The 27,626-nt window shown below is 43.1% G+C and overlaps 1 protein-coding gene across 2 annotated transcripts in view; it reads right to left on the bottom strand.

The window, feature by feature from the left end:
- BRINP2 (BMP/retinoic acid inducible neural specific 2) overlaps positions 1 to 27,626 on the bottom strand; it is a 120,011-nt gene that overhangs the window by 41,319 nt on the left and 51,066 nt on the right. For both annotated transcript variants that reach the window (XM_082384034.1, XM_082384035.1), the window contains one exon: positions 10,038 to 10,387. In XM_082384034.1, coding sequence (XP_082240160.1) covers positions 10,038 to 10,309 — 272 coding nt within the window. In that variant the 5' untranslated portion in view covers positions 10,310 to 10,387. The remainder of the gene's footprint in view (positions 1 to 10,037; positions 10,388 to 27,626) is intronic.

Here is a 27,626-nt window from a genome sequence, read left to right on the forward strand (position 1 = left end):
GGCCTCCTGCCTGGCCAGTGAGACTTCTTGTTCATTCTGACTCATTCTGACATCCAGAGCTTGCTTGTTCTTTGCAGGGAGAGGGAGAAAGAGGCACATTTCTGGGCTCAGGGGAGAGCCTGGTGTGGTGGCAGAACCAGGGAGCATTAAACAGGTGCAGAGGGGAAAACACAGCAGGCAGAGGGAGCTGTGCCAGATTCTTGCATCCTCTCTAAGCCATGGCCCGAGTACAGCAGCCCTAATCTGTCCACCCTATACCTACAAATCCTAAAGCTGACTTGGGAGTCCCAGCCTCTAGGTCTCTTTCACTGCTTCATCTGATACCATGATGTGCTGTGGATACAAAGGGTAAGTAGGAGTGACCCAGAGCACGTACCAATCTTGTCATTATATGAAACTCCAAATTTGCAAAGTAGCCCAATAAGCAGAGGTTATTTGCATCACCAAAGGTTTCTTCTTGTTGTATTAAAATATTTCTTGAAATATAAGATATTTCCAAGTGGATGTCTGTGTTTTATAAATCAGTACTACCTGATCCTCAAGTCAGGGGCTAGAGATTGACTTTGCACTGAATTTTATAATCCATTGCCAGGCAAAAAATAAGATACTGCATTTTGGAAATAGCATTAAGTGTCCCTCCAGCAGAGGATTTGATTTACAGAAATTCGATTTACACTGCACCCTTATAGAAATACACTGGCAGTGCAAAGCCAACACATACAAAATTCTCTGCGGGTGACCTGCTTCAGGAAGGTTCATCTGTAGCTTCTTCCCACAAAGGGTTCCCCAGAGCCCAAGTGCAGATGGAGAACTCTGGTGGAAACAGAGAACTACAGGGTCTTTGAGTGGGATGAGACACCTTCTAGCCCCGAGACCCATCTTCTCTGTCCCAAAGGTCTGCTAGAACGTCAGAAGGAAGAGTAGGAGGGGCAGAGAGCACAGGTGGTTACAAGTGGAGGCACCATTTCTCTTGGAGCATTAAGAATCCCAGGCTCAGATTATGTATTTGATTCAATAATAATCATTTAATGGTCAGATCCGCTATTGTATGGGTTGAGTGCTGGCTCTTCCTCTTACCAGTTGTGCGACACCCTCTAAAACTCAGTGTCTTCATCTGTACAACATGTATACAAAGAGCATCTCCCTTGTACATTTATCATAAAAATAACTTTAGCATATATGTATAATATTATTATGCACTTAGTAAGATGTTGGGTATATTGTGAATACTCCATATGTATAGTCACTATTATTTATTATTGTTATTAATATGTCACAACATAGAGGAATGCTTTGCTTTCTTCTAAGTTATGCATTTGCCCTCCCAAAAGAGTCTGTTGTCTTTACCCCCTTACTCCTTTCATCCCATAAAGAAACTGGGGAAATTGGTGAGAGCCTGCTGCCCTGTGGTCCACACTTCAATACTGTGCAGTCAATGCCTTGAGATCCCTGCTCACAAAAAGCTTTTGTCTCTTGGACATCCACGCCCTCCAGTCAACAGGCCCTCTGAAGGTTTCCTCCTGTTCAGTTCATGGAGCTCCATTTGAGGCCACCTGCCCAGCCCATCCACAGTATCCAGTGATGCCTTTTTCAGTGGCTTCATATAGGATTGGGCAAATCAGTCCGAAAGACCAGAAGGCTCCAGTTGTCTTTGATTTGAGTCAGGGATAGATTGTGGGGATAGAAATCTTTGTCTCAGACTCAGGTCCAAATCTTCATCTCCAGCCCAGCTCTATGGTCATAAATCTGTTCCACTTGCTTTGAGCAGCTCTGCGAGCACATTCACCTGTTTCTAATCCTGGAGGAGAAGATGGATGATTGGCATGGGAACCAAACTCACACAGAGCGCTTTGGTCTGCTGCACAGACCTCAGCCCACTTCCAACTGCTTGCTCCCGGGGGTCTGTCTTCCTTGAGGGCAGAGCTCCCTGAGGCCTGGGCCGTGTCTCATTCACAGCTGTGTCCCCAGCACTTGGGGAGTGGCCAGCACACAGAGATAATAAACATATGCTGACTGAATAAATGTCCCAGCACATGCCACTCACTGTTCTAAGCAATGTGGACTGAAATACTATCCTTGTGGGAGATGTGGAAAGCCCTGAGGTGGGATAAATGTGGCAGAAGCTGAATAGAGAAAAAAATTGAGAATCCCTGACCCAGAAGAAGCTGTTCTCTTGAGGAGAAAAAAAATGAAAAGACCACGCGGCTAGCCAGTGTCCCTTTCTGCCTGCATCTGTGTCGTGACAGTTTCTAGATGAAGCTTACCTCACTCCTTTCTACATATACATGTCTCTAAGTAGCAATTCATTCATGAATAAAATTAATTATTTCTCAAAGCAAATATTAATCCTCTTTTTCTCTGCCTGACTGACTCAAGATCTCTCTACTAAATCTCATCTGAAAACAAAACTGAACTAGCTTTCTCCCCTTGGCCTTCCTGGATTTTCCCTGCTTTTCTTGCATGTTTTTATTTTTACATTTTCTCTTCACAGACCATCTTTGCAATCCTATTTCAAGCCAGGTGGATGACCTGGAAATAGTCCTAGAACACACAGGAAAATTTGGGGCAAGAGTCATTTTGTCCTGGGGGAATGTGGGACTGACATCCTGAGAATTCATTCTGATATGGCATCCATGGACCAAATCTATCCATCAATCACTGAGAATGTGCTAAATATCTTCTCCCAGAGCCTGAGATGCTACATTCCAATGTGTTTTTTCCGTTTATGTGTGCTGTCACTCAAACTGGACAGCTGAACTCCTGGAAATCAGTAGAACCCTATTTTCTCTATCTTTTGTAGCCTTCAACAGTGCCCAGAATAATGCTTTGCACAAAGTAGATGCTCCATGAATACTTGCGAGAGGACCAAGAAAGCAAACACATGGTGTGGGAAGTTTACTCTGAATTCAATTTTTTAAGCCTAAGTGATGCTGGATTTTCAGTTGAACTAGTGGCTTTATAAGACCCTCAAAGCACTGCTTACCATTTTCTCACCAGGTGCATATTCACACTCCATTTTTCCAAGGTAGAAATGCAAGGAATTGCCTTTGGTCCTACCTTCTCCAGATATGCAATTACTCTCACTTCATTTTACTCACTGCCAGTACAGGAAAATGACATGCCCTCCAGGTGAGAGGCTTTAAAAATTGCACCTTGGAAGAAATCAGTGTCTAGGAGACCCTTTTGGCATTTTGGAGTGACAAGATACGGCAGAAACAACACAGTGGGGCAGAGCAGGTGGAGGAGGGACATTCACATGCTTCTTGGCATTTACACTGGATGCGTGGGACTGGCTGCTCAGTTTCTAAAGCACACCTGGCACTCCCACAACTTTGGTTATACTGCTCCTGTGTCCACAGCACCGTTCCCCAAGCTCTCCACTTGGAGATCTCCCACTCAGCCATCAGAGTCTGGCTGACGCATCCCCTTTTATTCTGGCCTTCCTTGACCTCTCTGTGCAGAGCGACCTAGCACTTTCTCCAAATATACTTGTCTGTGAGTTCCACCAGATCAAGAACTGTGTCCTCCCCATTCATGGTTTATTAGCAGAATCTTGCAGAAGCATGAGCACAGAGTCGGCCTTCAATACAACGGATTGAATGAGTATTGCTCTTCCTACGCTCTTGAATTGTCATTGCATGTTTATGTGCTCTTTCTCCTTCCTCGAAGTGAGCAGCACACGTCCTCATTCACATAGGTCGGCTGCACTGGTGCGGATGTTTCCACGTTAAGATGCAGACAGGATGCTGCACGAGGATGAGGATCTGCAAGGCCCAATTCAAGGGCCCAGACACCCTTTTGGGGCTCATCATCCAGACACTTCTGGAATAAAATTCCTTGAGTAAAGGCCTTCTGCTGGGTCTACAGCCTAGATTAGATAGTTTATGTCAGCTATTCGGCTATACATTTAGCCAGCATTGAACTCTTGAGGAAAGCAAACTCTAGACGTTTCGTTCTGTCCCTCTGCCACCTCCTTATCTCTGTGGACTGAGAAATAGTACCTGTGACCAGACTACAGGCTCATTGCTCCACATTGCCTCTGATTTCGCTCTGATTTGTTTTGCTCTAGTTTGTGTACTGTTCCTTTCTCGCCTTCTAGTCCAACAAACTCCCTTGTCAAAATATAAACCCAGTGAGAAGGGCAGAGATCACCCAGTTTGCTCGGGTGATGGTCGTTTCTCCGGCAGAGCTCACCTGCTCCCCCGCCTGTCCCATCCACCTGAGAACCACGGCTTCCCTTATGGTGCCCTGCAGCTGTGTAATAACACAAACTTTCTGTACCTCCGTAGCTGTAAGGAACACCTAGGAAATCACTGGGATTTACCCAGGCAGACTGAGGTTGCCTTTGGTTGCCGTTTATTTAAGTGGATTGTGATCTCTTAATTGGAGACGGTGCCTCTCCCAGGGTTCACTCTTTATTCAAATCAGTATTTGTCAGTCCCTGAGACGTGGTCCAGATGATAAATCAGCTCTGGAGTTCCTTCTGTGATTGCTTGCACAGCTGCTCTCTGCTTTCTCACCTCTCCATCTCCCAGGAGGCACCCATAGTCTGGTTTTAGGCCCTCCAGCCTTTTCTGCTTTTAAACTTTCCTCCCAGCTGCTGGATCTTATGAGTTCATGTGCCTTGGCACTAATAATTCCTAAATTTAACCTCCCATGATTACTGTTCTATTTCATTTGTAACATCTCCTGTAAATATTCTCACGACCTCAAGTGCATCACGGGGGATGCTGCCTTACCATTAAGCCTTCTGTCCTTCTCCACCCTGGTTATTCCTGCTCTCCTTCTACCTCCCAAGCACTTAGTATAATCAAGCTTTAATGTCATACTGTTCATGTGGGGCTCCTGTTAAAATGCAGATTCTGATTTTGTAGGTCAGGGTGAGACTTGAGGTTCTGTCATTTTTTACAAGCTCTCAGGTAATGCCAACGCTGCTGGTCCACAGACCACACTTGGAGCAGTATGGATAAATTATTCGGTTTTGCCCATTTCTCACTTCTTTCACATGTAAGCTATTGCCAAACCTTATTTTTCATCCTGTTGAATTATAAACATATTATCTTTTCTTAGGATAATTGCTCTGGTGCCTGTAGAAAGGTTCTTTTGCCTTAACGGTCCTCATTCGGCACGTCATCTGATTCTACCCCAGCCTGCCCTATTGTATGTTTCCAGATGCACCTGCTAAAACACATTCCTGCTTCAACATTGCCTACCTTTGGGTACCACTCCAATCTCTTGGTTTTAAGCTATGTTCTACTTTGGTTCTCAAAATTTGCAAACTTTGCCCAGAATATGATCAGAAAATCATGATCAGAATATGATCATATATAATATGAAGATATCTACTTATTTTTTGGTTTGTTTTTTTTTCCTCCTAAAAGACTTCTAACATATCCCTAGACCCTTCTTTTCTAAAAGAGAGGCAGATAATAGAAATGGAGGTATTAGTGACTAAGGTCAATAATTTGGAATTATACCTGGCCTTGCTTTTCTCCCAACCACCATATTATACTCATTGTTCTATATGATCTCTAAGTTTATCTCTTAATTTTAATTTATTCTTTCCGAGTTTTAAGTGTTTCATCATAGTGGCTTGGATTTTTTCCAATCCCACGATTATCTCTCTATTAAAGCTTTAATACAAAAAGAAATTAAAAAAAAAATAAAACCAGACTGCTCATAACTTTGATTTGTAGCAAAGAGAGAATGGAACATTACTGCTAGAGTGTTTTGAGAAACCATATTTACATTTGCATCAGCTCAATTTAGGTGCCTGATTAGGTTGCGTGTTATGATGAAGATGCACTTACCAGTCAAAGGGAAGTGGCATGGTCTTGAGTAATGAGCAGGAGACTTCAAGTCAGGAGCTCTGAGTGCTATTTCTGGCTGTGACTGGCTACCTCTCTGACCTTGAACAAGTCCATCTCACCGCCTTGAACCCTAAAAACCCCCATCTGCCTCACAGGGCTGCTGTGAGAGGTTGATCACTTAAGGGTTTATTGTACTGGGGGCTATAGAGTGGAGCAAAGGCAGGCAGTTGGGGGTCACAAATGGAATCTGAGACAGGATCTCTGCTCTTCCAGCTCTTACCACTAGCCTATTAAGAGACAGTGTCTGAAAAGTGGACTGATTGCTCAGATCTTGGTCTGATAGGGCTTGAGAATATGCTGAGAGGTCGGCTAATGGAATTTAAAAGCTTGCCAAAAGTTGGGTGAGATGGCCAAGGCCATCCTGTTATTTAGGAAGTTTTAACAAGAATGTATATTGTCTCTCTTCTCGTAATGGTGCCATTCTGAGATTGTTCAAGTTACCCCTGGGACCAGGGAGCTGGCAGTGACCAGTGCCCAGCTTCTGTAGGACATCTTAAGGAAGGTCTGCTCAGTTGGCAACCCCTGACTTTATAGGAGAAAGATCATTCCCTGTGGTGACTCTAAAACATGCTGGAAATGATCCAGCCCTTTCTGGCAGTCCATAAGACCAGTAAGAGTGTGCCCCAGAAAACATGCATTCATTCTCCAGTTGAGTTCCTCTCCCAGCAGAGACAGAGATTGAGGAATTAAGGTTAATATGCTTTAAAAAAGAAAGCAAGAGAACAATTTTTTTTCCTTCTAATATAAGTTGTCAAATGCTAAGCCATTAGCAGATGTTATCATGAAGATAGTACCCATGGCTCTCATCTCATTATAATTTTTGCATTGGTTAATATTTGTTGAGGATACTCTAATAATAGGTAATATTTATTAAGCACCGTTCTAAGTGTTTTACATCAATTAACTCATTCAATTTTCACATCAATCCATTAGGTGGGCACTATTATTGTCCTAATTTTACAAATAAGGAAATTGGGGAACAAAGAAATTTAATAATTAACCCAACATTATACAGCTAGTAAGCTGCGGCCCCAGGATTAGAGTCCAGGTCATCTGGCTCCAGAACCTTCACTCTGAAGCATCTATGCCTACGAGAATACAAACTTATGGAGAGAGCAACAATCTCTGGGGACCCATGGTTAGAGAGGCCAGAGCTATTCTAGACCAACCAGTCATCTACTCCAACAGAGAGCACACTCTGATTTCCAAATGAGAATAGGTGGGGTTCAGAGCTTAATGTTAGAACCTGGCTGCGTAATTGCTATAATATGTCCACACACAGCTAGAAGAGAGGAAGGGTCTCTCTTCCGCTGTGTAAGAGAGCTTCATGTAATTCTGCACCGAATATTCTAGCCCCATTGGAAACTCTTATTCTTCCCCCACCACAGCTCACCTCCCTTCCTACATGGAAAGCACATATGGATACCATATGATCTCCATGTACCAAAAGCTTTCTTAAAGAATTGAATAAAAGACTAATCCTGTTCGAGACCCAAAATTTCACCACGGAGCATTTCTGATATTCTCTGTAAGCTCTTTCTCCCTCTGCCCTTCTGGAAAAAATGCCCTTCTAGTCATTCGGGATGACTAGACCAGTTTTCTGTGACCTGCTCTAGTCACAGTAAGCAAGGTCTTGAATTTGCTAGAAGGAATTACCACTAGAGACAAAAGGGAGAGGGATAAGAGTGAGTTCCCTTGGGGATAATATAGAGCCCTACAACAAGTACCCATGGATCCACCATTTTGCTGAATAGCTAAAGGCAGGACTCCCAGAATGCTCCTGGAGCGGCCGTGTGTGACCATTCTCCCCTTGCCCCGCCGAGGGGTTGCAAATCGCAACGCTGCATTCCTGTCAGAATGACTGGTTACTGTTTCCCCAGGTACAGGTTCATGTGCAATAACCGACCCCAGAGAAACACAATGGCACAGTGTAAGAGCCTGTCACATTAAATGATCAAAAAACCACTGCGGACTGACAGAATGGTTGATGGTGCAGAAGTGATTCCAGACATTCCCCGTGGGCCGGCTCTGAGCTGCTGCTCCGGCATTCAGTGGTCGCCAGCCTTGGCGCCGGGGCCTGATGACAAGAGAAATCTGTGGAGGGGTGAAGGAAACTGGTGCTTTACTCCTTCTAGTTCCTATAGCCCTTTGAAGTGAATGGTGGTATTAGGATTCCCAGCCTGACATTTCAGTTCCAACATACTTTAAAAAAAATTTTTTGTGCTAACAGTGCTTTTGAAAGATTTGGGATAAACGGAGAAGCCTGAGGTGAATTAAATCTTGTTTTCCTGAACTGGAGGGATTCGCTGCTTAAACACATTCTAGGGTGGATTTTCTCTTTTCCCTTTTTTTCTTTTTTTTTTTTTTGGAGGGATGGAAAAAGAAATTCTTTGATAAAGAGAAGCATCGTCCTGAATTTACCTTATAGAAAATTCGTGGGGGACACAGGTCTAATTTCTTATATATTTACTGAGAGTCAAGTTAACCTGTTTTACCGGAGCAGGTGTCAGCTCAGCCACTCCCAGCCCGGGCTGGCCGCTCTCTGCCTCAGTGGCCCTGTGTGAATTTCCACTACAGTCTTTGGAGGATGGCAAGGACCAGAGCCGCTGAACCAGGGAGTATGAACTGCAATCCCTTCTAATACCAGATTGGAGGAGAAATGGCTTTTGTTTCTACGGACCTCTGCACCCATGAAGCACCAGCCCCTCAAATACCTCATCTTTCCCTTTGTCTGCATCTGCATGTGGGAATCGTGTACCAGGAAAATGCCCCCTGTAAATGGCTCCACTTACCATTTGGGACTCTCCCAATGCTCAATACCTTAAAACCTTATTTCTGAGACTCTGTACTAACCTAAACAGACTGCATGGTGTTGCAGAAGTAAAGGGGAAAAAAGCCTCTTAGAAACAGAAAAATATAGTTTCTTTAAATATAATTTAAGAACCCAGACTTTGGAGTCTGACTGCTACTTGGGAGCTAATCCTAGCTTCACCATTTACTAGCTGTGTGTCCCTCGCCAAGTTCCTTAACTTCTCTGGACCTCAATTTCTTCATCTGTAAAAAGGGGAGAATAATTGTTCTTCCAAAAGAGGGCTATTAGAAGGATTAAATGAGTTCATGTACCTAAGGCATGTAAAGTGCTAGATCCAGCAAGAGGGCCAAAACCTTTAGTATGTTCATATGACTAGGAATGCACATGCCCAAGGTTACCAATAGCAACCTCTAGCTGGCAAAAGAATAGGTGATTTTCTGGCTCTGTTTCTCTTTGTGCTTTTTCATATTTTCCCTCTCTCTCTCTCTTTCATTAGAAATGAATCTGTAATCGGAAAATAAATATCTTTAATAAAAGAAAAAACTTCTAGCCAAGTTCCCAGGTTTGTCTGAAGACTATGGTCAAGGTGAGGAGGAAAAGGGGGTGACACTAAGGCAGAGACTGAGCAGAGGGAGGAAGGAGAAAGTTGAATTCAGGGATGCACTCAAGGGAGCCCTGAGGGTCTCTGGGTCACCTGAGGTGAGGATTTTGAGGAGCCTCGTGCTTTTGAAGTGCTGGTCCAGCAGCCAGGAATTTGCACCTGGTTCATCCCTTGTCAGATGGGTCAGACAGGTCACATGTTTGACATTCAGCTCTGATGTTCCTGAGGACAAGCCGAGGGGCAGGGACGATGCAGCCCATTTCCTGGCACAAGGCCAACTGAGGCTGTGGTGTTTGACAAGGCTGAGGGCAGGCCCATCCCTGCCCCTGCGGAGCTCCCCCCACCTCTAAGGCAGGAACTGGAGCTGCCCTTCCTTCATCTGCATATCGAGGTAATTACAACTCATAAAAGTATCTCACCCACTATTTAAAACCCGGCCCCAGCATTCGACTCTGACCTCCTGCAGCAGCTCAGGCCGCATGCTGAATCCATGCCGCCTGATTTGTCCTCAATTTATAAGCAGCACAACCTATAAATAGAAACCCTTTTGCTAAGTTCCCCAGGAGGCATCAGCAGGTTTTCCAGCTTGTATGTGTTTTCTTCTCTCTTTTTTTAAAAACCAACACGGCAAGCTTATTCTCCCTGCCTGCTGCTTCTCCGGCTCTCTCCTAGTGCAGTCTGCGGCCTGCCAGCTGGCTTGGCGGTTGGCGCCCTGCACAGACCCAGGCTGGCTTCAGTGGGACGCCCCACTCACCTGTAGATCCTGTATCTGGTGGTAAAACCCTGGCGGTAGCGCTCCACGAAGTCGGTGTACTCCTGCGCGCGGTGGAACGGGCCCCGATCTGTGAGCAGCCAGTCCAGGGGCGGCTGGCCGGCCGCGGAGGCATGATGCTCGGGTACCAAAGCGGCCGCCGTGGCCGAGACAGCCAGCACCCAACCGGGGAGCGCCAGTGCCAGCAGAGCTGCCCATGGGGCCGCCGCCTCCGGCCGAAGCCCTCTAAACCGAGCGCCGCACTGCCACCTCATGCTTCTCCCAGGCGGTTGGTGTCTTCATTCTCTCGCCACACTCTCCCGCTCTGTCCCGCTCCACCAGGGCTCCTGGAACTGGAAAAGTACAACACGGGGATGTCAGTTGCACACCCTGGTCTGACCTTATGCGCCTGTGAGCATCGAATCTCCCTGGGCAGGGCCCATTCTAGAAATCCTTTATCTTAGTAACACATCTTCCTTCTAGGCATTGAGCTACGTGTTGATGTATATTTCATTTAATTCTTAAAACATTCCTACAGGAAACACCACTGTCATTTTGCCGACGAGAAGATGAGGTTTAGAGATAGGAGGACAGTTGCTTAATTTCACGCAGATTTCAAGTGAAGAAACCAGAATTTTGACCGCAGGGGGGCCAACTCTAACCTTTATACTGTGTTGCTTCCTTGTTTCCTGTGTAGACTCAACACCATCCGCTTGTCTTCCTCTCTCAAAAATGTTCACTATGTTTCAATAATAGCCTCATAGATTGTGTGCAGCCTCTAGAGGCTTGATGTAAAGCAAAGAGCAGCCCCCTTTTTCTGATGGTGAATTGTGGGCAGAATAGTGAAGTCCCATCACTGTTATGAAGCTGGGTGAACTTGGGCAAATTACTTCCCTTCTCTGAGTTTAGTTATCCCTTATGGAAAATAAAGATGCTTACTATGGAGAACAGTATGGAGGTTCCTAATACTACTAAAAATAGAGCTACCATATGATCCAGCAATCCCATTTCTGGGCATATATCCAGAGACAACCATAATTTGAAAAGATACATGCATCCCAATGTTCACAGCAGCACTATTTACAATTGCCAAGACATGGAAGCAACCTAAGTATCCATTGACAGATGAATGGATAAGGAAGATGTGATACACACACACACACACACACACACACACACACACACACACACACACACAAACACACTGGAATATTACTCAGCCATAAAAAAGAATGAAATAATGCCATTAGCAGCAACATGGATGGACCTAGAGATTATCATACAAAGTGAAGTAAGCCAGACAGAGAAAGACAAATATGATATGATATTGCTTATATGTGGAAGCTAAAAAAAACAAATACAAATGAATTTATTTACAAAACAGAAATAGACCTGCAGACATAGACAACAAACTTATGGTTGTGAAAAGGGAGTAGGGGAGGTATAAATTAGGAGTTTGGGATTAACATATACACACTACTCTATGTAAAACAGATAATCAACAAGGACCTACTGTATAGCACAGGGAACTGTACTCAATATTTTGTAATAACCTATAAGGGAAAAGGATCTGAAAAAGTATATATATATATACACTTTATAAATAAAAATACCTTAATATATAAATAACTGAATCACAGTGCTGTACACCTGAAAGTAACACAACATTGTAAATCAACTATACTTCAATTTAAAAGAAAACAAATGTAGGATTATACTATATTTCTTTTAAAAAAAGAAGAGAAAAGAAAGAGGCTTGACTAGATAATAGTCAAGCTTTGGACTTCCTGCTTTGAACATCGATCTGCTCCTTTACAAAAGGCCATGCAGGGATAGAGTTACAGTGGGAAATCACCACCATCAGAGAACAGATCCGTGAACACAAGGATGGCCGTTGTGCTCTTTCTCCTCACTGCGTAGTATGGAAGCTGTCTGAGTGCAGGGCTGTGTATCCCCCCTACCCTAGTTCCTGAGAGCACACAGTAGGCCTTCAGAGATGCTTCTTGAAGAAATGAATGAGTGCATTCTTGCCCTGCCCTCTCTGAGTTGGAGGGAAAGTGCCAGGAAGGGAGTCAGACTTTGGCCTTCAAGACTCCTGGCTGACTCAGTACTGTGGGGGTTCTTGCAATCGAATTCATTTCTTCAATCTTCAATGTCTAGCACATGCTGTCAGAGTCTCACCCATCTCCCCTCACCAGTACCACCTCAGTCTGTGCTAGAATGACTTCCAATCCCCAACACGTGTAATTTTGTGGGTTTGAGGCCTTTCTCTGGCTGCCAAAGTCCAGAGATGAGCTTCCTGGGATGAAGCAAGGGGTGTCAATTCACTGGCACTTCCAGACTTCTATAAGGCCAGGTAAAGTGGGCTTCAGCATTTGACTCACTCCCATTCCCCAGGACCCCGGGTCACTCAGGAATGGCTCCAGTTCAACAAACTTCCCTTGGACCAGTGCAAACCCTGAAGAGGCTGCCCAGAGGCTGGGGCCAATTCTTAATCCTGGTTACCCCCAGCCTAAAAGCTGGCCTGAGTCTGACAGATCTGAGCCTCAGCATTTGTACAAGATGCTTTCAAAAGTGTTGCAGTGCCTGCTGGTAAGGATAAAGGGACAGAAGCATGGGTGCATGGACCTTCAGAGTCACTCCTCTACTCTGGTTAGTAGGTATTGACCATCTACTACACACTGGGTAATTCTTAGAAGTTTCCCCAGTTAATTCTCACAGAAAGTTTCTACCATAAGCATTATTATTGCAAGTTTACATTTCCCTGAGACTCAGAGGTGCTGGCCTAGGAAGATGCAAAGGTAGAATATGAACCTAGATCTGGTTCCATGTCCAGACTTTTCCAAAGAATGCTTTGCTCTCTAAGGCGCTAGAGTGGGCAGCAAGATAGACCCGTACTTAATGAACTGGTGGACAGGGGGGCTGAAGGACAAATAGCGAGGCAACATCTGCCCTACCAGATCCTAAAACATATTATAAAATTCCAGTAAGTAACTCGGTGATACTGGCACACAAAGTGGGTGAGCAGATCAATGAAACAGAACAGCTAGCTCAGAAATAGACCTTATTATACATAAGAACTTGTGTGTGTGTGTGTGTGTGTGTGTGTGTGTGTGTGTGTATATATATGCATCACAGATTAAATGGGTAGGGGGTAGACTATTTTATACATAATATTGGGAAATTAGTTCCAGATGGATTAAGAAGTTAAATATAAAAAATAAAACCATAGAAAGAAGACACATTTCCAAGTGTTTTTATAATAAGCAGGCGTTACTTTTAAACCGGGTTGGGGGGGAGGCGGAAATAGTGCTATAAACTAAAAGGAGGACTCAGCCTTGCACATGGAGGGGTAGGCATTTATTTTTATGGGATGTAATCTGATGAGGATGCCCAAAATATTTCTCATTTAATCATCCATGCATTTGTTGCTTGAGAAACAGAAACTGAGGACTCCTAAGTGCCAGACACTCTGCTAAGTACCGACAATATGAAAGCAAGTGCTCGTTACATTGTCTGAAACACTACCTACCATTAGTGATTAGTTCCTCTTATAAAATATTGTTCTCTTTCTAAAGGCATATTAATGGAGGCACATTTTGGAGACTGGGGCTGCTTGACACAGCAGGCCAAGGCAGCAAACACAGTAAGGCGGACAAGCACTGACACAGGTAGGGCACTGCAGAATGCAGGTTTCTAAAATGGTCCCCAAGATTCTTGAGCCCTTCTGTGTGGGCCCTTTATAATCTCCTCCCCCTGAGTGCAGGCAGGCCCTGTGAATATGATGGGATACTCCTTCCAGGATCAGGTTACTGATCAGTTGACTTTGAGTTAATCAAAAGGAAAAGTATCTTGGGTGGGCCTGGCCCAATCAGGTGAACCTCTAAAAGAAGGTGAAGTGTCAGAGAGACAGGATCTAGCTGCCCTGGAAGAAAGCAAACAGCTAAGCTGTGTACAGTCTATGCGGGCCATGCAGCAAGGGATTGTGGGTGGCCTCTAGGAACTGAATACAATTCCCAGTCAACAGCCAGTAAGAAAATGGGAACCACAGTTGTACCACTGCAAGAAAACCAATTCCTTTTTATGGCTGAGTAATATTCCACTGTATATTTGTACCATATCTTCTTTATCCATTCATCTGTTGTTGGACATTTAGGTTGTTTCCATGTCCTGGCTCTTGTAAATAGAGCTGCAATGAACATTGTGGTACATGACTCTTTTTGAATTATGGTTTTCTCAGGGTATATGCCCAGTAGTGGGATTGCTGGGTCGTATGGTAATTCTATTTTTAGTTTTTTAAGGAACCTCCATACTGTTCTCCACAATAGCTGTATCAATTTACATTCCCACCAACAGTGCAAAAGGGTTCCGTTTTCTCCACACCCTCTCCAGCATTTATCATTTGTAGATTTTTTTGATGATGGCCATTCTGACCAGTGTGAGGTGATACATCATTGCAGTTTTGATTTGTATTTCTCTAATAATTAGTGATGTTGAGCATCTTTTCACATGCCTCTTGGCCATTTCTATGTCTTCTTCAGTGAAATGTCTAAGAAATATTACTCAGCCATAAAAAGGAACAAAACTGGGTCATTTGTAGAGATGTGGATGGACCTAGAGTCTGTCATACAGAGTGAAGTAAGCCAGAAAGAGAAAAACAAATATCGTATATTAACACATATATGTGGAATCTAGAAAAATGGTACAGAAGAACCTATTTCCAGGGCAGGAATAGAGATGCAGAAGTAGAGAATGGACATGTGGACATGGGGGGGAAGGGAAGGGTGGGACAAGTTGGGAGATTAGGATGGACATATATTCACTACCATGCGTGAAATAGCTAGTAGGAACAAGCTATAAAGCACAGGAAGCTCAGTGCTCTGTGACAACCTAGATGGGTGGGATGGGGGTGGGGTGGGGGGAGGTTCAAGAGGGAGGGGATATAGGTATACACATAGCTGATTCATTTCACTGTACAGCAGAAACTAACACAACATTGTAAAGCAATTAAACTCCAGTTAAAAAAAAAAGAAGAAAAAGAAAACCAATTCTGTCAACAACCACATGAGCCCGGAAGAGAACCCTGAGTCCCAGATGGGAACTGCTTTCCTGACTGACACCTTGATTTCAGTCTTGTGAGGCCCTGAGCAGAGGACCCAGCGAACCTGTACCTGGACTCCTGACCCACAGAAACTGGGACATAATGAATTCATACTGCTTTATGTCACTAAGTTTGTGGTAATTCCTTACACAGCAATTGAAAAATAATAGACACGTAAAGGACCTCGCTCCCATTCTGCACACCTTTGAGGGTTCTTGGTGATTTCTGCAGAAGACTAGCGATTATTCTCGGCATGAGAAAAAGCTAGCGTGGCAATTTCTTGAGCAGAGTGATGATGATCATCTCCCCTAAGTCTGATCATCTCTGCTGAGCCGTAACACCAGCCCTGCCTAGGTTATGGACCCTTCAAGGTCAAAGTCCAGGTCTTTGTTTTTATGAAAAACTTCAGCTCTCATACGGAGTCAGTCTTCAAAAATACGTGATCAATCAATTCGATGCGTTTCATAGAGGCGTCACTGTGAGCCGGTGACAATGTGTGGCCTTGGCCCAGCCACCGAGCCTCTTGGTGGCCTGTGCTGTAACACAGGGGTGGCAGCCGCCCCCTCCCCTGCTAATCGCGGGTTTCTAAGGACAGGTGAGAGCGTGTGTGTGAAAAGCTGTGCGCTCTTTGAAAGAAGCGAGCTATATTAAGTCAACGTGTGCTTCTTGTCATTCTTTGTTTGTAATTATGCTTTTTCAGGGTTCACAATGTGCTGGAACCTGCCTGGTTATAGAAGTATCAGCTTTAGAATCAAATGGCTTTGATTGCTGGGTCGGGTCTGCTGAGCACAGCAAGAACGCCTGAATTCAGTGCTGACGGCGCCTCTAAAAAACCTGGCCTCAGAATCATATGGTTTCCGTTTCATTGGTTTTTCTCAGGATCTGAAAACATTTTGACAAAAAAAAAAATCTCTTTTTAAGAAAAAAGTTTTAAACAGGTTTCAAAATTTTCCTTAAAAAAATACCTAGAACATGTTCCTTCACCTTTAAAAAAAAAAAAAAAGACAAAGTAATTGCTGCATTGACAGTTGCGTAAAAATTAGACTTTTCAAGGAGGATAGCTTTCGGGCATTTACTGTTTATGCTCCACAAACAATATTACTAGAAATTTTGTAACAGCAACCTGTCAAGCAAATCTTAACCATCTAGATTCTCGAGTCTTGTGCTGGTACTGTTAATATTCAGCAGGTTAAAACAATTCTCACCTTCCCCATGAGGCTTCTATGTATCCATTTTATCCTAAAACTGGTTGTGAAAGTAAATCTCTATGTTACATGTGAGTGTATTAAAGTCACGGCTAAGCTAGCTCCTTGAGGGAAAAATTAGAAATTTACTTGTGAAAGCCAAATAATTTCACTTACTTAGACCCTACTCAAGACAGAGTTCTACACCTACACAAATTATACATCAGCTTTGGCCCAAAGGTACAAGTAGAATAAGTCATGGCTTTTCCTTTGTGAGTACATTAGCTCGTATTTGTTCGTTAAGCCATGAATTCAATGGGTTCCAGTTCTGTCAACTGAGAAAATCAGGTGTAGATGAAATCACATGAGAGGTGGGCAGCGCGGTCTTCAACAGGGGAAAGCTTATAAGAATCACATCTCCACCAAGACTGTCACCCAGCTGAAGACTTCTGGGGACTCTTTTGTGTCCTTCTGTTGGTCTCCATCTCCATGTACGCTAGGTGTGTCAATAGAGCAGTTAGGATCTGGGGCATCAGCTGCTTAGGTACTAAATCTTGGCAAGGGAGATAGAAGTACAGTTTTGACTTCTGGGGACTCTTTTGTGTCCTCCAGTTGATCTCCATCTCCATGTACGCTAGGTGTGTCAACAGAGCAGTTAGGATCTGGGGCATCAGCTGCTTAGGTACTAAATCTTGGCAAGGGAGATAGAAGTACAGTTTCCTCTCTGAAAAATACTGTGCAGGGGAGGGCCTCCATGTTGGAGGAGTTAAGGCTATGGCTAAGCTGTTGCTAGAGGCCAGAAGAAAAGGAGAAATAGATGTGAAATTAGTACTATAATTAACAAAATTGTTAATGTTGTTAACAATTATCATGAACCAATACCAGCAGACATCATTTTCTATCTGTGTGGTCGTTACTACTTATGAAACACAGATAATAAAATGACGCTCGATCTTTGTTTCTCAAAATGTAGGATCCCCTTTTAACAGATGAGAACACTGAGGCTAGGAATAGATAAGTGAGTTGCACAAGGTCATGTGTGTCGGTGGCAGATCTGGGTCTACCTACTCTAGCTCCTACAGTATTTACACTTCACTGCACCACTTACATGATTTACAGCTATAAAAACACTCAGGCTTTGCCACTTACAAGTCGGTGCCCTTGGGAGCAAGTCACTTCCCCTGGGAGCCTCCCTTTGGGCATCAGTAAAATGACTTAAGAGGTGAGATGATCCCCATGGTCCTGCCCAAAACAGAAATCCCTTAATTCTATGCAAATAAAAGGGGCACAAACATGAGGGGTGAGGCTCTGAGATTTTAGTCTTCTTTGGGAGGAGGCTCCTGTGTTTTAGAAAGGGGGTGAAGCATAAGAGAAGTGAGGGATAAAGCAGACATTCTTGCCTGTTGGAGCAGTGACATTTAATAAAATGATTAGGCAGTGACATTAAATAAGTTTTCAAGCCATTTGAGTGGTTAATTGGTCAACTCTATTGAAGAGATGTTTTCTTGACTAAATCTGAGGGTGTCAGTAGTAAAAACTCACAGAAAGTGTTGTTTGTTCTTGTCATCCACAACATCTGGACACAAAACCTCCTGTTTTGACTAGAAAGGGAGAGGAGACCAGAGAAATGACAGGACATCCTGGGGTGAACGGTAGATGGGGGTGCTATCCATTCAGATGAATGACTTGTATTCTCCTCTCTTGTTGGGATGATCTGCCAGCCTCAACAGACCCTAACCACAGCCTTTTTATCCCTATAATATGTTCCTCGTTGCACTTCAGAGAGCTTCAGCAGTGCCCACCATTCCCCATGTGCACCCGGGCAGATGTCACACCCCGACTGCCACTCTCCTCTCCAGACTCTGGGATATGACCTTCAGTGTCACCCTCAGACCTGGCCTGGACCTACCAAGGTCCACTTGATGCATTCCTCCACTGCTAGACTTAAGATAGGTGAGGAATAGGGATAGCCTCCCTGCACAGACTCAGGTTAACAATGTTAAGGATGATTTGTATGAAGGTAAGCTCTATCATGATTTACTATTTACTATCATGATTACTAAATGTTCTTGCATTCATCTGAGACCTTTAAGAGGAGAGACTGGGAGAGGCTAAGGGACTTGCTGGAGACAATTCCACAAGGAAGCAGAAATGAAACTCGGATATTCCGACTCCAAAACCTATCACTCAGCTCTCCTCACCCTCCCTCACCTCTGTCCATCGAATAGTCAATCAGTTATTAAGCAGTTTCTACGCACCAGGACTGTACCAGGTGATGGTGGTAAATCTGATGAACAAGACAGACCCAACACTTGCCCTCTTGGAGCAGCAACAAAACATAGGACTTGAGGATCCTGTAATGAGCTTAAAACAATATTCTCTCTCTCTCTCTCTCTCTCTCTCTCACATTCGCACACACACACACACACACACACACACAGCTTTAGTTACATTAGACGTCATAGGCTCCATCCCCTCAGGGCCCCCAGTTTATAGGTTTCTGCTGTGTGATAACCAGCCCTTCACTCATCAAGGACGGATTCATGTGTCAGCGGCAGAGGTTTCAGACTTGCCTGCCGGGTTTCCTTGGCACTTTCCTTGGGGAGACAAGCTAACTGACAGGCTTGCCCAGAGTCTCATGTGATAAAGCCTGGGTCACCATGTGCAGACCAGGGTGGGCCCTCCGGCCCAGAACTTCCCTTGAGGTCACAGGGGTCTCCAGAAAAGAGAAGGAAAGCACTGCCGATCAAACAGGATCTCTAAATGAAAAGTTGCACATTTCAAAGCCTTTAAAACCTGATCTCCATGCATATTAACCTTCCTCAAAACCGCTTCCATTATACGCCTGCATTATGAGACCCCAGCAGCTCCCTGTGGCCTGAGAACACATCTGCCTTCCTTCCTTCCTTCCCCAGGCACCAAGCCCTCCATCAGCAGCTCAGCAGTGGAGGGGTTACAAGCAGAGACCGTGGAGCCAGAACACCTGGCTTCTCACGTTGGCTCCACTTCTCCTGTCTCAGCTTCCTCAACTGTTAAAAAAAAAAAAAGGAAAGAAAAAACGACAATAATAATAGTGCTTCCTCATGGGCTTGTGGGGATTAAATGCAACAACATTTGTAAAGGCCCTGAAAAGTGCCTGGCCCACAGTGAGTGCTGTGTGTGTGTTCACTGTTATTTCTTCAAAGGCATCAACATAGATTATTGACGCCAAAAAGAGTCCAGAGGCACCACCTCATTCAATACGGGTTTCTTGTTTGTTTTGCTGCTGTTGTTGTTGTTGTTTACAGGTAAGAAGCCTGAGAAGATAAAGTCTCTGTTAAAAATGTGTCCTCATTAGGCCTCAGGGGTCTCCACAGGTCACTCCAAGTGGCCTCACTGGTCTTCCTCCCCCGGTCCTCCATAGATAATGACTGCAGAGGTGGGCAGTCCTTTTGCTTTTATCTGTGGCCTCTGTCACTTGATCCCTGATAGTCTGGCCATGGGCCCCACCATTTACTCACTGCTGCCTTCCTTTTTTCTCCGTGAGTCTATATCTGTCTATTACATCTTTGAGACTCTTGTTCTCCAAGAAGCCTGTCAAAGCTAGACTGTGTGTTGATTACTTTGTTACTTTGCCTTCCTACAGCCTCTGGTCCCTGATTAATTTCCACCTGATCAGATCATGGAACTGGGGGAAGGGGTGAGATCCTAGCGATTACATGGCCTAGTGGGTCTCAGCAGCCTGGAGTGTGTGTGTGTGGTACGTGTCAGTGGGAGGAGGTGAGGTACGGAGACAAGGAAAGAGAAGAGAGGAATGACTGATATATTGGGTTGGGGTGTATTTCTATATTTCATTATAGAATATTTTGAAAACCCCCTAAGAAGATTTTGATGTAACTCTCCAGTGTAAGCCAGTGATAGAACCCCCTTCACATTGTTTGACAGATGAGAAAACATAGGGCCACAGAAGTGCAGTTAGTTATTGTGAGTTATTCACGATTTGGGGGCAAAAACAAGACTTGAACCTGGGTCTCTCAATGCTAAGCCTAGAGCTCATTTCATCTTTATTTCACATGTGTCAGAGGTCAACTGAAATTTTCAGAAGCCAGAATCCATGAGTTTCAGAGTTACCATCATCATCATCGACAATTATGTTTTGATACCAGTTATTATGTGCCAGACATTGGTCTCAAAACTTTCCATTCATTGGCTCATTTAATTCTTGTAAAACTTTATGAGGTTGATGTTGTTATTATGCACATTTTACAGAGGAAGAAACTCAAGAACAGAGAAGTCAATGATGTTATCCCAAGAAAGTCCTTTGGATAGTCTAAATGACCTATTAACCTAAGATCCACAGATGTGAGTCTCAAAAGGGAGCTGTGCTCACAGAAGTTTATCCTAAATTCCTCTATAAGAGTGGAATAAGAATGACCTTAAAAATAAGATCACTCCTATTTTTAAAATTTCCATGGATTTATGAAAAGTCTAAAAATCTTAGAGAACAAAATCAAGATGCACCTAAAATAAATTTCCTGGCTTGGACAAGGATTCTTAAGCCTTCTGCTTTGGAAGAAGCCATGTGGCTCCTGTTTAGATGGCCTGTCAGCATGGCCTTAGAAGAAGGCAATTGTATCTCCCTTGTGATGTCTTAGAAACCATAAGGTCAGGCATGTTCCCCCAAACTGGGCCCTGGTGGACAACCCACAATTGCTGGTTTCCTCCCCTGAGTTACAGTGCTCTTCCCTTAGACCCCCAAACCCAACTGAGCCTGTACCCAAGTTCCCCATCCTCTCCTTCCTGCCCAATCTCAGGGTGTCCGTCTAAGGTGTAAGGGGCTTGCACCCTTGCTGGCTCCCGCGCCCCCTGCTCTCAGCTCCCTACTTTCTGTCGTGGGAGACAGACCTCCAAGAATTGGCTGCCCCTTTTCCTAATTTTGAATTGTCCCACCAGCTCTTGATATATCCCACCTTTATGTATTCTGTTACCAAGATTGCCTGAATCATGCCATCTGGCCCCTGCCCCTGGCTATGCCCAGTCGCTCTCCCTGGATCCAGCTACTGAAGCTGCCTTAGTCATCCCCTCCCCATCCCTGGCAGACAGCTGGTTCCACCCTGCAGAGAGGAAACCTTCTCTTTTCCTGCCTCCTTCCCACCAGGCTGGCTTCCATCGCTGAAGCCCCAGCTCACTTGCCAGCAGAGCCAGCCTCTGTATACATAGGCTAGTTTGTTTCTTTCAGGCCTGGGAAGCTGAAATAAGCCTAAGGCAATCACATGGAAAATGCTCACCACTGTGCAGGCTGCAGCACTAAGGCCGGGCTGACAAGGAACTCTCCATCCTGACCCACAGCCCTCACAGTTACTCTTGCTCCTGGCTTTCTGCCACGCCTGTCACCGAATCTGAACTTTTAGCCCAAGCTCTGCCCTACTGGGGCCTTGGCACAGACCGGAATGTAAAATGACAATGCCCTGGGCTCTGCCAAACAGCGCAGAGCTCCAGAGATGTTACAGATGCAGCTGTGACCAGCAAACAACATTGTTTCCCGGAGTGTGTTTGTAAATATATGAGTTGCCCGACAGCCTGTGGAATTAAATATAGAGGCTACATCACAAACTCTAGCTAAAATAAACTATATGCTGCTCAATGAATGTCAATAGGTACACTGAGAAAGAACCATTATCTCTTTTTGTAGCATGGTCCAAGGAACACATCCCTAAGTGGTTTTCCGGTTGTTTGTTTTTCTGATGAAGGCGACTTTTTTCTCCCGCAGGCGTTTGACTGGTACTGGCAGGCAGCTGGAGGGAGAGGGGAGGCATGAGGGGACAAAGTGGGTGCAATCAGTAAGTTTGCTGTGTTGGGTGTCGTGTGTACAGTATGGTGGCAGGTTACCAGGTAGACAGGGAAATTACTGTCAAACTTTTGAGATTGATGGCCAAAGGGCACCGTTTCTAAAAGTATGGTCTGAGGCTCACTGGTCGTTTGGAAAGACTGTCTGAGGGGGAGCAAGCTTATCCATCACTGGGAGTCCGCTCTTCCGTTCTCGAGCCAAATGACTCGCCTTCCCTTGCATTGATTAACACAGGTGGCCTGTATATTACCAACCTCTTAAATTAATAATGGCAGGTTACCAGAAGCTGGTATTCCTAAAATCAGCACCCTGCAAGAGTTTACTAGGCCTCGCTCTCCTTCAGGCTTCAGCTGAGAAGGCTTATTGCCATGCAATCCTCTGTGTTGATGCAAAGCTCGCCCTGCACAGATCACCAAAACCCCTACTCTGTGAGGTGGTGCAAAATGAGAGGTGCTTTGAATTTAGGGCCTGTTCAGTGTCATCCTGAGGAGTTAAGGTTTTTACTTGTGTTGATCATTTTAATTTGTGTAACTGCCTATTTTATTTGTTTGGTTGTTTTTGATGTTCCCCTCCAATTCTTTAACAGCAAGTTCTCTCTTCAGTAAAAGGTGGAACTGTAGGCTTCGATAGACTGCAGTGACTTGGGCACTATCAGGAGATCCTTGTGCAAAAAAGCTTTCAGAGACTTCAGTGGAAGAACTAGAGCAATTCTTTAAAAATCTTAATTCACACTTCATTCTGGCTCACACTGCTACCGACTACCTAAACCATTTTTGAAAAATTTAGCCCTTGGTAAGATGGGGCAATAAATTTCCCACTTCCTTTCTTTTAGGAAAGTTAATAAATATCTACTCATTATTCCAACTAATGTTTATTGGACAAAGAACATCCCATTTGGCTAGAATGTAAAATGCATGAAGCGAACTATGGGAGAAAAGACTAGAAAGCAGTGCTTGGATTGCTTTGAAAGAAAGGAGAGTGCAAATCCTTGTTATAATTTTCTTATGGCAAGCCTTATTAGCCAAAGTCACATTAGGAAGACTCTGTGCTGACCAGGATTTGCATATGTCCACAATTCAGTGGTAACTAAGGCTCAAATCAGCAACTTCTGACTCAAAACTGAGATTAAATTATTTTCAGCCCAATTTTGAATTGTGTCATTGATTTTCAGTCCAAATCTTTGGAAAAGTACTATAAGGTAACTTTGTTAAGAATTTTTAAAATTAAATCAAGTATTCCATTTCTCAAACATGGCAACAGAGAATATAGTCAAGACAAAGCCAACCATTTACTCCAGCGGGTCTCAGCTAGGGGGCAAGGGGTGTGGGTGTGGGTGTATGTGTGAGATTTTGACCCCAGGAGACCTTTGTCAATTTCTGGAGAAATTTTTGGTTCTAACAATTTGGAGAGGGGTGCTAATTCTAGGGGGTTAAAGCCAGGCAGCTGTTAAACATCCTATAATGCACAGAACGGTTCTCCACAGCAAATAATTCTCTGACCCCAAACATCAGTAGTGCTGAGGTTGGGAAGCTCTGACTTATGCCAACAAATTCTAATAAGCCCAGGCTCATAAAGTGTCTCTGAGTAATAGAAGATCGACTTTTTAGGTAAGTTTTTCATGTATATCTAGTTTGCCAACACTTGTCATGGTGGCAAAGACCAAAATCACTCACCTTCGCAGTCCCTCCTTCTAGGCCTCCTGCTTCATGCTTAATTGGTCCTTGATAACAATAACAATCAAGCGGTACAAGTCCTATTTATTGAGTGCTTATTTCCTACTCGATGCTGTGTTTAGCACTTTACTTGCAACAGGGTGGGTATTATTGATCCCTAAACAATTAATATAAGGAAAATGAGATTCTAAGAGATTAAGAAACTTGTACAACTTTCTGCCTTCCTTCTTTCTTTCCTAATTCAATCAAAAAGCCAATAGGCAGGCCTGTGTGATGGGGGCAACCTAGTAAGGGTCTGAATCCATGTGAGGTAGGTGGTTGAAAGGGCCAGCAGCCAGTGGAGTAAGGAAATTGGTTACATACAGGGGGATCTAACCAATAAGTAATTATATTGAGGATAACAGGTGCTAAGTTTCTCATGGTCAAGGAAATTATAAATAAGGAAAATACAAAAGCTAAAATAAACCCTGTGGTATGGACTTGGGATTATAGGTATGTGGTTCTAAATATAGGTAGCGAAATAGAGGGATACAGAGATGAAGAGATGGAAAGATTTTGGATTTGGATTTCTTTGAAAGAAATGGATAGTGTAAATGTGTGTGTGTGTGCATGTGCTAAATACAATATGATATTCTGGATTGAATTCTGGAACAAAAAAGATAGTAGTAGAAAAACTGATGAAATCTAAGTAGTTTATAGTGTAGTTAACAGTACTCCACCAATGTTAATTTCTTAGTTTTGACATATGTTCCACAGTTACATAAGATATAAAAATTAGGGGAAGTTGCATGAAACTAGAGATCAACCACAGAAAAAGAAATGAGAAAAAATGATTACATGGAGACTACACAACATGCTACTAAAAAACCAATGGGTCAATGATGAAATCAAAGAGGAAATTTAAAAATACCTTGAGACAAATGACAATGAAAATACACCATACAAAATCTATGAGATGTATCAAAAAGCAGGTCTTAGAGGGAAGTTCATAGTGATACAGGCCTTCCTCAGAAAACAAGAAAAATCTCAAATAAACAACCTAACCTACCACTTAAAAGAATTAGAAAAAGAAGAACAAGCAAAACCTAAATTGAGCAGGAGGAAGGAAATAATAAAGATCAGAGAGGAAATAAATAAAATAGAGATTAAAAAAATAGTAAAAAATCCATAAAACCAAGAGCTGGTTCTTTGAAAGGGTAAACAAAATTGACAAAACTCTGGCCAGGCTCACCAAGAAGAAAAGAGAGAAAACCCAAATAAACAAAATAAGAAATGAAAAAGGAGGAATTCCCTGGTGGCGCAGTGGTTAAGAATCTGCCTGCCAATGCAGGGGACACGGGTTCAGTCCCTGGTCCAGGAAGATCCCACATGCTGGGGAGCAACTAAGCCCGTGTCCCACAACTACTGAGCCTGCACTCTAGAGCCCGCGAGCCACAACTGCTGAACCCACGCATCACAACTACTGAAGCCCATGTGGTCTAGGGCCTGTAAGCCACAACTACTGAAGCCTGCATGCCTAGAGCCCATACTCCACAACAAGAGAAGCCCGCACACTGCAACGAAGAGTAGCCCCCGCTCACTGCAACTAGAGAAAGCCTGCACACAGCAACGAAGACCCAATGCAGCCAAAAATAAATAAAATTAATTAAAAAAAAAAAGAAATGAAAAAGGAGACATAACAACCAATACTGCAGAAATACAAAAAGAAATAATAAGAGAATACTATGAACAATTACATGCCAACAAATTCAACAACCTAGAAGAAATGGACAAGTTTCTAGAAACATATAGTCCACCAAAACTGAACCAAGAAGAAACAGATATTTGAACAGACCGATCACTAGAAGTAAAATAGAATCTGTAATTAAAAAAAAAAAAAAAATGTCCTACAAACAAAAGTCCAGGACCAAATGGCTTCACAGGCAAATTCTACTAAATATACAAAGAAGAACTTATACTGATCCTTCTCAAACTCTTCCAAAAGACTGAAGAGGAGGCAACACTCCCAAAGACATTTTATGAAGCCACCATCACCCTGATACCAAAACCAGATAAAAATACCACCAAAAAAGAAAATTACAGACCAATATATTTGATGAATATAGATGCAAAAATTCTCAAAAAAATATTAGCAAACTGAATCCAACAACACATAAAAAAGATCATACGCCACAACCAAGTGAGATTCATCTCAAGTTCACAAGGATGGTTCAACATATGCAAATCAATCAATGTGATACATCACATCAACAAAAGAAACAACAAAAAACACATGATCATCTCAATAGATGCAGAAACAGCACTTGACAAATTCAACATCCATTCATAATAAAAAAACCTCTTACCAAAGTGGGTATAGAAGGAACAGATCTCAACATAATAAAAGCTATTCATGACAAACCCACAGCTAATATAATACTCAATGGTGAAAAGCTGAAAGCCTTCCTGCTAAAATCTGGAACAAGACAAGGATGCCTACTCTCACCACTTCTATTCAAATCCACAACAATCAGACAAGAAAAAGAAATAAGAGGTATCCAAATTGGAAGGGAAGAGGTAAAATTGTCATTATATACAGATGACATTATACTGTATATAGAAAACCCTGAAGACTCCACACAAAAACTGCTAGAACTGATAAATGAATTTGGCAAGGGAGCAGGATACAAGATTAACATACAGAAATTGGTTGCATTTCTTTACACTAACAATGAGATATCAGAAAGGGAATGTAAAAAAAAAAAAAAAAAAAGTACCTTTTAAAAACACACCTCCCTCCAAAAAAATAAAATACTTCGCAATAAACCTGACCAAGGAGGTGAAAGACTAATACACTGAGAAATATAAAACATTTATGAAGGAAACTGAAGATTATTCAAAGAAATGGAAAGATATCTCATGCTCTTGGATTGGAAGAATTAATATTGTTAAAATGGCCATACTACCCAAAGCAATCTACAGATTTAATGTGATCTCTACTAAATTACCCATGACATTTTTCACAGAACTAGAACAAATAATCCTAAAATTTCTATGGAACCATAAAAGACCCAGAATTGCCAAAACAATTAGAGAACAAAGCAGGAGGCATAACCCTCCCCAGACTTCAGACAATACTACAAAGCTACAGTAATCAAAACAGCATGGTATTGGCACAAAAACAGACATATAGATCAATGGAACAGAACAGAGAGCCCAGAAATAAACTCACACACCTATGGTCAATTAATCTTCGACAAAGGAGGCAAGAACATACAGTGGGAAAAAGACAGTCTCTTCAGCAAGTGGTGTTGGGAAAGTTGGACAGCCACATGTAAATCAGTGAAGTTAGAACACACCCTCACACCATACACAAAAATAAACTCAAAATGGCTTAAAGACTTAAACATAAGACGTGACACTGTAAAACTCCTAGAAGAGGTTAGAGGCAAAACATTCTCTGATATAAATCCTATCAATGTTTTTTTAAGTCAGTCTCCCAAAGCAATAGAAATAAAAACAAAAATAAACAAATTTGACCTAATCAAACTTACAAGCTTTTGCACAGCAATGGAAACCATAAACAAAATGAAAAGACAACCTACAGAATGGGAGAAAATATTTGCAAATGATGCTACCTCCAAGAGCTTAATTTTCAAAATATACAAACAGCTCATACCACTCAACAACAAAAAACAAACAACCCAATTGAAAAATGGGCAGAAGACCTAAATAGACATTTCTTCAAAGAAGAAATACAGATGGCCAAAAAGCATGTGAAAGGGTGCTCAACATTGCTAATTATTAGAGAAATGCAAATCAAAACTA

Source organism: Balaenoptera borealis (genome assembly GCF_965194805.1).
Source record: "Balaenoptera borealis genome assembly, chromosome: 1".
In the NCBI taxonomy this organism is placed as follows: Eukaryota; Metazoa; Chordata; class Mammalia; order Artiodactyla; family Balaenopteridae; genus Balaenoptera; species Balaenoptera borealis.